We start from the raw sequence: 10,729 nt of genomic DNA, 5'->3' as shown, positions 1-10,729 counted from the left end.
CTCTCTCTCTCTCTCTCTCTCGTTTTTTAAGACAGGGTTTTCTGTATAATCCTGACTGTTGTGGCACTCATTCTGTAGACAGGCTGCCCCCAAACTCAAAGATCTGCCTTCCTCTGACTTCTGAGTGCTGGGATTTAAGGCATACACCACCATGCCCAACATTTTGTTTGTTTATTTGTTTTGCTTTGATTTGTTTGAGTGAAGGGACCAGGGCCAGTTTTGTTTTCCCCAGCAGTCAGGTTACAAGGAGCTCTGCCCTTTATTACTACCCCATCCTATGTTGACTCATTTCTGACTTCAACCAGACCCTCAGGAAGTACATCCAGTCTGGTGGTCAATCGGGGTTCTACCCAGCCATATGCAGGAACTGTTCTTGCTATTTTCTGTCACACAGACCCCTGACACAGCAGACAGGCTCTTGACACCATAATCATAGGTCCAGATGTCATGAGCTAACCAAAAAAATGATTCCTGTATCAGTAAGAGCCTATACCCAATCACTTCAAAGCACACTTAACCACAGCTGGAATTCTCCTATGCAGGCTTAAAAGGATTGCCTTACATGCCCACCCACCCCCGACCTCCCTCCCACTGCTTAAGGCCATTTTCAGGGGGCCCCAGCTTTCTTCATTTTCTTGAAAATGAAGCTGCTCTCTTCAATTGCTTATCAGGTGTCTTCTGGTCATTTGGAGTCATCTGAGGACCCTACAAAGACCTCTCACAACAAGTAGCTGAGCTGTAGTCCCCATCACCAGAGGGCAACTGTTCAAACCATTACAGACAAGATGGGCACATGTTATAACCAATCAGGTTGCTTCTTTAGCTCACTTCTGTTCTCTGTGGATGCTTCCTCTTCCCTTTGCCTATGTGATGCTCCAAGGCCTCCTGAAGCATTTTCAATCAGACCCTACCTGACTCTAAATCATAATGTGGTGACCCGTGTAAAATATGTCTTGTGTGATTTTTAACAGAAGCTGCCTTTATTTCTCCCGATGGCGCACACTTTGGGAATTCTGTGTTCAGACTCGCTCTACCGAGAGAATGCTACTTCAGGCGATCATCCTCCCCCAGACTCCACAGTTTAGCTTTGTACAGAGTGATGTCATGGTAGACTTTGAAGTGGTTCAGCCTGTTGTCCTGGCGGTCTGGGTTGACCTAAAGGGGAGGGGGCAGGGTCAGTCTTTCAGAGAGGAAGCAGACTAGGGTTTACATGATGTAGAGCTGGATCTGTATCAGGCAAAAGGCCCGGTGACAGCAGGGCTTTTCCTTGTTAAACCTTGAGCTGTGACACAGATATATGTAGTATTCACATCGAGGATCTCCAAACTGAAGGAGAGTAACCTATCAAAGCTGAGGCAGGCCCCTCCCTGCTGCCCAAAGGAGGCCTTGCCTCAGGGCTCACCACCGTAGCTCACAGAGGAGAGGCAGTGTATTTATTACTGTAGCTAAGCTACAAGGACAGTGCCTAGCATGGGCTACCTGACAAATGTGTAGACATATTGAAGGAGCATGGCGCTAAGGTGAATACAAAACAACTTAGTGATTTGTCCAAGGTCACACAACTAGGGAATGTGGCCCCGAATTCAAAACCAGGAGAGACTGCCTCCCCATCACTGGCACTGCTGGTATGCTCCCAGGGACCACTAAGTGAAGGAGCCATACTCACCAAGGGAATTGGATCCCATCCAATTTCTTGGGATTCAGTCTGTGTCTCTGGATATTTCTTCCTTGGACCCTGTGCAGCATGGTGAATGAGGTTCAGGAACTTGGCTGGGAGAGGAGGCCATAGTTAAAAAGGAATCAGAAACCACAGCAACAACTAGCATGGTATGATAAACCTATGGGTGTGGTAGTGGCATGCATACCTTGGTGGTAACCAGCAGCTCTCTAAGTGGTCCTAAGGACCACTCAACAGGAGGGAAACCATGCCTGGTACTGTAATCTTCTACCACTTCAAAGAACTGTAGAATATGGCATTTAAATAACTTAGGGTTCTGTTGACGTGAAACACGATTCCTCCTGGCAGCACCAATTTATTCCTAAGAGAATGCTGAGCACTAAAGAAACTTCACTTTGAGCTTGTTTTCTTCTTGGGGAAAAAAATTGCCTTTGGACAAAGAAATGCCCATGCCTCAACCACTGACAAAATGCACAGTGTCCAGACTGGACAAGCAAAATACAAAAAAAAAAAAAAAAAAGACTGCCAAACCTTGCCAAGACAGTGTAAGATGGTTTTGAAAACTTTCCTGCCTCTGAAAATGGCTCATCAGTTACTATAGTCCTTAGCCAAATTTGGTTGCTCCAACGTTGCAAATGAGACTTTGGGTGATTGCCCAGGTAGTCATTGTCTCTGTCATCTACTGCACATTTTGGAAGCTGCTTGATTGTACTTCCTGCCTACTCAAGTAATATTATCTCCCTTCTCTGGTCTTTGATGGGGTTGAAGACTAGATAGTCATAGTTGCTTTCCTCTTATGACTTAATTGAAATATTTAGCATATGTTTCTTGCTAAATATTGTTTGTGCTGGTTGTACTTCTAATTTTTATACCTGATATCTGTTCTTATTGTATATAGTTTTGTATTGGGTTTGGAACTCTCTTATTTAGACAAAAGGGGGAGGTGATGGGGAACTTCCTTCAGCCAATGGCCTTTGAGAAACTGGACCAGGTTGGGCATGGCTTTGGGTACCAAAAGGTGCACACTCTCTGCTTTCTTGCTCTGTCTCTGCTCTCACACCTGAATTCTGGATTTTGTTTCTGTTCCCTGTTGTGATCTGTGAGTCCCCTCTTAAATAAAGAACCCCTTATTATATCCAGTTCAGAGATAATGTGGCATTACTTTATGTTCCCCTTCATCTGGTGCGTTCCCTTCACTAGAGAAAGGAGCAGGTACTGCAATGCCTTTATTTCATGACAAAGAAACCGAGTCACAAAGAGGTTAGTAATTTCCCACTGTCACACAACTAGTGAGAGAAGGGGGACTCTGGATGCTGAGCAGGAATCAGCCCTGGGAAGAAACAGAGGGACAGCCCACTGTCAGCAGCAAGGACAAGAGCCAGGCTGTACACAGTTCTCAGACCGTGCTGCCGCCTCCCCTTCCTGTGCCTGTTTACAGATCATGAAATGTCTTTGCACAGTTTCCCCCTGAGAAGCTCTGCCTCTGATGGGGGAGAGTCTTCTGTTTTGTGTTGATTTCATTGGTTAAATAAAGAAACTGCATTGGCCCTTTAAGAGGACAGAAAATCAGGTAGGCGTAGTAAACAGAACAGAATGCTGGGAGAAAGAAAGCCGAGTCAGTCAGTCACCATGATTCTCCCACTCCAGACAGATGCAGGTTAAGATCTTCCCTGGTAAGCCAGCTAGTGGTGCTACACAGAATATTAGAAATGGGTTAGATCAATATGTAAGAGCTAGCCAATAAGAGGCTAAAACTAATGGGCCAGGCAATGTTTAAAAGAATACAGTTTCTGTGTAATTATTTCTGGTAAAGCTAGCTGGTGGCCTGTGGCCTGTGGCCGGGAGCTGAGCGGTGGGAAGCAGCCCTGCCACTCTTATTACTACAGAGTGGTGCCCAACGTGATGGACTAAATCCACTTAAAAAACTGAGAAGGCTTTAAAAAAAAAAGGGAGAGAGAGTTTAACACAGCTTTTGGCTGTTTGTGGGTTGTGTGCTGCAAAGAAATTTTCCTGACTCAGCAGCAGGAAAAAACTGGCTGTTTTAAAATGTCAGCTTTCTGGGCTGTGCCACCATTGTGATCTCTGTCTGGCTCCTGCAGGAGACAGAGCTTTTGAATGGAGCATTTGGAGTAAAGCTCTATGGCTTGCTTGATGGCAATGTGGACTGCTGTGTGCCTGGAACTGTGCTCAGCTCAGGCACCAAGTAGATCTGAGGCAGGAGCGGCTGCTCCATGCTGAAATGTGCTGATCTCAGGCAGAAACTACCGTAATTGCCATAATAACAGCGCAGTTAAGGTTTCGACTGGGCAGGACACAGGCGGTACTGTATTACCCCTACATGGTACAACTTAAGTTTTTAAGAAGTGCTTAACATTTTAAGAAATGTTCCTGGGTAGTAAAAAAAATTACAGCTTCACAATAAAACAGATTCAGACATAACAGACCTCAATGGATCACAATATTGGATGAATGTACGTAGGCTTGAGAGAGAAAAAAAATAGAGAATAAAGTTAATGCCCCTTTAAAAAAAAGGATAAAGTCTTTAAAGAGACAGAGTACAGATATTTAGAGATTAAAAAAAATAAAGAAAAACAAGCCATAGAAAAATGGAAAATTCACAGAGAGTCTGGATAATTTGTATTATTGTGTTTTCTTTAAAGTTTTTGACTATAAAGGAGCTCAATACAGAGAGACATTTCATTACATGGGCTGCCAAGCTAAACTAAAATGGATTTCATGAGGGTATTATGACTTCAAAATTTGGGTCTAAGGATATGATGCTTTGGAGAGGGTCTTCTTTTGTTTTCACAGAGGATGAGACTCTATGGATTGTTTCTATCCCAATATGGTATGGTAGACCATGCCCTCCTGAAAGGTTGCTGTGAACACCCTCAAAAAATTACTTGGCTCAACTGCCAACTGAGATGAACCTGGCACACAGGTTACACAATAAAAGACCTGATTAACAATGCCCCATTCAGCAAAAAACAGCTTGGAGAGAAATAACTGTGCCCATGTTCCCATATATTGTTTATAAATGTTCTTTTACATTTAAAGGGGGATATGATATAGATATAAATAATTTACATTGGTATGGATTTTAAGGTCAATTTTGTTATATGTATATGTATTTCTGAAGATATTGTGATTGTATAGTTCATTTAAAAATGTAATGTATAATTAGGAAATATAGGTTGTTAATGGATAATCATCAATAATAATCAAGCTTGTAGTCATATTAGTTAATTTTCTAGATATATAGAGATATATTTCAGTGAAATCAGCATTCTTCATATCTTTCAAAGACTACAGAATATGACATTTTAAATGTTTTAATAACTTAGGGCTTTTCATGACAATGAGACATATCTGCTCCTGGCAGAACCAATCTACTTCAAGAGGAAGATGGGCATCGAAGAGGCTACTTATGGAGTTTGATAGCCATTTGGGCAAGAAACTGCTCTTGCCTGGACTGTTGCATAAACCGGACACAGAGAACCCTCAGATAGAGGACTCCTAAACTTGCCTAAAGGTGAGATGGTCTTTTGGGGTTCCTGATCTATGAAAGAGTCTATGAGACATTCTACAAGACACAGCAGATAGTGACTGAACTGTTTTTGAAATTTCCTGCTTCATTGGAAATGTCTGCTGGATACTATGGGCCTGAAGGCCAAAGATGGATGCCCCAACGGTTCAGAGGAACTTTGGGTGACTGTCCAGACAGTGAGATGTCTCTGTCATTTCTAGAGTTTGGATTTCTTATTTGCTTAGGTAATAGTATATCCTTCTGGAGTATTTGATGGAGTTGAAGAATAAATACATAGTTATAGTTTTCCTTAGTTATGATAAAAGATAAAATACATATAAATATTGTAACTGTAATTCTTGCTTGATAACTGTTTTGTTGTATGTAATCTTACTATGTTAAAGTAAAAGCCTTTCTTTTTTTGTTTAAACAGGAAAAGGGGAAATGATGGGGGAGAGTCTTCTGTTTTGTGTTGATTTCATTGGTTAAATAAAGAAACTGCCTTGGCCCTTTAAGAGGACAGAAAATTAGGTAGGGGAACAGAATGCTGGGAGAAAGAAGCTGAGTCAGTCAGTTGCCATGATCCTCCCACTCCAGACAGATGCAGGTTAAGATCTTCCCTGGTAAGCCAGCTCATGGGCTACACAGAATATTAGAAATGGGTTAGATCAATATGTAAGAGCTAGCCAATAAGAGGCTAAAACTAATGGACCAGGCAATGTTTAAAAGAATACAGTTTCTGTATAATTATTTCTGGTAAAGCTAGCCGGTGGCCTGTGGCCGGGAGCTGAGCGGTGGGAAGCAGCCCCGCTGCTCTTATTATTATATGCCTCTGCCTGGAGTCTTTGAGAACTCTTCCCAGAATGTCACTGCCCGACAAAGGCATCAGTCTGCAACGCTGGCTCACTCATCCCCTTGCCTAACTCCTCTCCAAGTATGTACGAGGCTACTTCCTGCTCCTTCATAACAGGCCCTCCTCCTAGCCCCAGCCCGCAGACTGTTACAGGGTAATTATGAAAATAACAGCCAACATTTATGAAGCACCGCACACCACACCCCATCCTAAGCACTTGCGTTATTTTGCCTAATTCTAGCAATCATCCTAAAAACTGTTTCAGAGAAGTTTTGAAAACAAAAAAATGAAACTGGTTGTCCTGATCAGCTTTAAAAGTACCCATTTGACACAGCCTAGGGTCTTCTGAGAAGAAAGCCTGGGCTGAGGAATTACCTAGATCAGATTGACAGGTGGGCATGTCCATGGGGGTGGGAGGGATTGTCAAGATTGACAATTGATGTAGAGGGCTCAGCCCACTGTGGGCAGCGCCATTCCTACACATGTGGTCCTGAGCTGTATAAGAAAGCCAGCTGAGCAGGAGCCTGCAGCAAGCAAGCCAAAGACTGAGTGAACCAGCAACCTTCTTCCATGACTTCTGCTTCAAGCTCCTGTGGTGTGGGAGAATTGTCTGTATTCTGTCAATCATATATTTTAATAAAGTGCTAATTGGCCAGGCAGGAAGTATAGGCAGGTCAACCAGACAGGAAGTAGAGGCAGGGAGATGAGAACAGGAGAATGCTGGGAAGAAGGCAATGAGGCAGACGCCATGAGCTCCAGCCCAAGATGGACACAGGTTAGAATCTTCCTGGTAAGCCACCGCCTTGTGGTGCTACACACATTAATAGAAATGGGTTAATCAAGATGTGAGAGTTAGCCAGTAAGAGGCTAGAGCTAATGGACCAGGAAGTGTTTAAATGAATACAATTTGTGTGTTGTTATTTCGGGTGTAAAGCTAGCCATGCCGGAGCTGGGCAGGACGAAAAGCAGGTCTGCTTGCCTCCTCACTACACTCCTGCCCTGACGTTCCTTGGGGAAAAGGGACCTGGAGATGTGAGAAGAAATAAATCCTTTTCTCCCCAAACTACTTTTGGTTAGAGTGTTTGACCACAGCAACAGAAGCATGCTAGAGCACTGCCCATCACTTGCTTAGTGGGTAGGGGCATTGAAAATTAAAACCAGTCACTATGACTTCAGGGTGATGGAGGGTTGGATGGATACAAGGTAAGGGCTTATGAACATTGTTGTTGGCTTTGTGGGTAGTAACCTGGCATTGTAGCTAAAAAGTCAGTCTCCTGTGACCTTGGTTAAAACCAGTTTCAGAGGACCCCATATCTTCCCCAAGGTAGCAGAGTCCTGAGAGGTGTCTACAGCCTGCCTGACCCTCTGTACCCTGGCCCTTAGTGTTCTCAAGCCCAGCACTCACCATCTGCAGGCTCCTCCAAGTTATCATGCCAAGACATAGGCTTCCTGGCAATCGTGTGAACTAGAGAAAAACAAGCAGCAAAATTCACATTAGCAGGGCCTAAGATTGTCCTAAGATTCACCTTAGACAAGGCCTCTGTTTAGCATTCACTAAGGAGTCTGGCATCTGCCAGGAACTGTGCAGGACACTAAGGAACAAGACCTCACAGCAAGCCTGTTACTCCAGTACCGTAGCCAGGAGTGCCTACTTGACCTTAAAAGACTGGAACTCTCCCAGTGTCCCACATGGATACTGTCTTCCGGTTTCCAGCATGAGGAAACTTTTGCTGCCAAGTTGGCAGAGAAGCAAGCATGTCTGAAGACAGGATGGACATGCCATTGATTGGAGAAACTGAATCCACATCCTCCAGTTGACGGGAGCACTGCAGACAGCACTGAGCAAGACAGGAAGTGCTCCCAGCTCCTGAGTATTCCCTCTGGTGGTGACTGACAGCATGTCAACATGGGATAACATGTGAGAAGGAACCTGGGAGCAGGCCACGTGCATAGAGGTGGTGGCATGGGTGTGTGGTGAGTGTCCCCAGGAGGTGCCTGTGAGTCCTGAGTGAAGGGGTGGGTACACTGTGTGAGAAGGCAGGGAAAGAAGATGAGTGACAGCTGGCAGAGTCAGACGCATCCAAAGGAGAGAGCTGGTGAAGAACAGGAGGCATGAGCAAGGTGATGGGAGCCCGTGCCCTCCAAGAAGTTCTTTGTCTCGGACCCTATTAGCTATTCTCAGCCCAGCCACACTCACATGCCAAAGATGTTACCAGTGTGTTAGCAAAGTCTTTGTGAACGAAAGCAAGTGCCAACACCCTGTAGTATATTCTCACTTTATTCCAGTGAACCCCATTAGTTATGGGCCCAGAGGGGCTGGGCCAGGAGACTGCACTGTCTGCGAAAGCCTGCATGTGGCCTTCAGGGGTCATTTTAATTCGTAAAATGGACAATGTTTAAACAGAACTGGGGAATAATTTTTCTCCTCACTTTAGTGATCAAGTCTCCTGACAAAAACTAGCTTACATACGGGTAAATCAAGTCTCCACACTTTCTGCAGACAGCGAGACTAGACTTGACTGTGGCTAACGCAGCACAGACGTTGGAGACAAGGAGCATGTAGGTGTGGGAGATGGCTTGGCACACCTAGGAAATCTGTTTCTATGGGAATGAAGGGAGGAAGGAGTGTGTGTGGTGTTTGTCAGGTATGTGTGTGTGTGAGGTGTGTGTGTGGTACGTGTGTGTGGTGTATGTGTGTGCGGTGTGTGTATATGGTATGTGTGTGTGTGTATAATGTGTGTATATGGTATGTGTGGGGGGGGGTGGGGGGTGGTATGTGTGTGGTGTGTATGGTGTGTGTGTGTGCGGTGTGTGTATATGGTATGTATGTGGTGTGGTGTGTGTGTGTGGTGTATTGTGTGGTGTGTGTGTGTATGGTGTGTGTATGTTTGTGATATGTGTGTATGTAGCAGTAGCTGAGCCAGAGCGCAGTAAGCACTGTGACTTTGCTGGAGACTCTTGGGTGGGAGTGAGGTGGAATTAAATGTGGGGGGAGGGATCAGAATGGATGGAAGCTGGAAAGGAACCAGAGCCAGATCCAATGAGACTTTAGAGGCTGCTGGGCTCAAACCAGCTCAAAACTGCAGGAGACCTCCAAAATGTTTACAAAGGGATTGGCCTGGTCTGTTTGGTCTTTTAACATAGGTAGCAGGAAGGAATGTGGAGGAAGGAAGTTGGTGCTTGGAGGGAGAGTAACTTGGAGCTCCTGAGACTGTCACAAATCTAGGGGTTTGGAGACCACAGAGACCTACTCAGACGCTATTAGAGAGCGAATGTCCTGAGCGGGCAGAACGGCTGCCATGGGCATTGGGACCTTTCGCTCAGCTGTGCAGGTGTTAATTGGGAGAACTGTGGGTTGAAATGGTCAAGAGTGCAGCGAGGTGGAGTGGTGAGAAGCTAACACCTTAGCTAGTGCAGTGGGATGCTTAGGCCAGGCAAGCAGAGCCGGCCAGGAGGGCCAAACATTCAGCCAGAAAGCTGCTGGTGAGCTGCTCCAAAGAAGAATGCAGGGAAGTGGTGGAACCCATGAGTCTGGAGTTCAGTTTCAGGCCCAGAGGCGGTTTCAGAGAACCCAATGGAGTCACACAGGAGGAAGACAGTGGGAGATCGGGGGCATGGGGTGGTTTTGCTGAGTGGGGGTGAGGGGAGGGGAAATTTCAAGCTCTGTTCCTGGTAGCTTACCACTTCTGAGCTTAGGGAGGTCAGGGGTAAGAAGTCAAAATAATAATAAAAACAACAAACCATACAAGAAAAAAACCCCTTGGTGTATTAAAAAGAAACCAAACATAAAAACCTAACAAAAAGCAGACATAAAAACCCTGTACAATTACTTAACAAGCACCCCCACCCCCACCCCAAATCATTTATCTTTATTCTATATCTAAAATACTCAATTTCAGACGCATTTGGATGCACCTCTCATGTCTGGGGTGATGTGGGGAGAGACGGGAGAGATCCCCTCAAAACTCAACATAGAGCCAGAGGAGGCTTGCTCTCCCACTCCTCCAAACCCTCTTGTGCCTGCTCACCCTTGCGCAGGGGATTCACGTGATACTGCGTGTACAGCTTCTGTGTTCGCAGCTCTTTCAGAAATAGTTCTCTCAAGATCTGATTCTGATGAACTTCGTCCTGGATCATCTTCTGCCCCATGTGTCCTGCCATGGCCTTGCCCTTGCTCTGAGAGGTCAGGCTATCTGTCTTCCCCTTGCCAAGAGAAAGGTTGCCTTCTGCTGTCTCCTAGCAACAGTGTTCCCCTTGTGTTCAGGCAACAGCGTCCTTCTTGTCTCTAGGCAACAGCGGCCAGATTCCACAGCACCACCCTCCCTGGCAGTCTTTCTCTGGCTTCTGTCCACTCCACCCTCCAAGCTCTCAGGCTCCTGGTGTCTCATTGATCCTTCACCAGTGCCCTCAGACCCGGACCCAGCATCCAGTTGTAGCACCTCCCCTGTGCACCTCTAGGAAAGGGCAGCTGTCCCCTTACCCAGCCAGGAAGAAAAGACTGGAGTGGGGACATCAACATGGGTGATCAATTCCTAAAGACATTTTGAGGAGGAGACAAAAACCATTAGATTTGAAAGCAGGTGCCTTAAATTTAGAAAGAAAAGGATAAAGGGGAGGGAGGGAGAGAGAGAGAGAGAGAGAGAGAGAGAGAGAGAGAGAGAGAGAGAGAGAG

General features: G+C 45.4%; 1 protein-coding gene across 1 annotated transcript; it reads right to left on the bottom strand.

Annotated features, from left to right (window-relative positions):
• Nucleotides 1-961: 961 nt before the first annotated feature.
• Nucleotides 962-10,319, bottom strand: Fam183a (family with sequence similarity 183 member A). The gene is made up of 4 exons (XM_005350013.3): nucleotides 10,086-10,319; nucleotides 7,463-7,522; nucleotides 1,667-1,770; nucleotides 962-1,155 (listed from the first exon to the last, which is right to left on the bottom strand). The coding sequence occupies exons 1-4, from the start codon at nucleotides 10,216-10,218 to the stop codon at nucleotides 1,045-1,047; spliced, it is 408 nt and encodes a 135-aa protein (XP_005350070.1). The 5' UTR covers nucleotides 10,219-10,319; the 3' UTR covers nucleotides 962-1,044.
• Between the last annotated feature and the right edge of the window lie 410 nt (nucleotides 10,320-10,729).

This window comes from Microtus ochrogaster, chromosome 7 (genome assembly GCF_000317375.1).
Source record: "Microtus ochrogaster isolate Prairie Vole_2 chromosome 7, MicOch1.0, whole genome shotgun sequence".
Lineage (NCBI taxonomy): Eukaryota > Metazoa > Chordata > Mammalia > Rodentia > Cricetidae > Microtus > Microtus ochrogaster.
Note: the sequence above shows the minus strand (reverse complement) of the source record. Positions and strands in the feature narration are given on the sequence as shown.

What these genes read in the sequence shown, in the direction of transcription:
- Fam183a (XM_005350013.3), bottom strand. Translation starts at nt 10,218, where the DNA reads ATGGCAGGACACATGGGGCAGAAGATGATCCAGGACGAAGTTCATCAG. An exon ending in CGTGAATCCCCTGCGCAAGG is followed by an intron (nt 7,523 to 10,085) that starts GTGAGCAGGCAC and finishes GTTTTTCTCTAG; the next exon opens with TTCACACGATTGCCAGGAAG. An exon ending in CTTGGAGGAGCCTGCAGATG is followed by an intron (nt 1,771 to 7,462) that starts GTGAGTGCTGGG and finishes CTCCTCTCCCAG; the next exon opens with CCAAGTTCCTGAACCTCATT.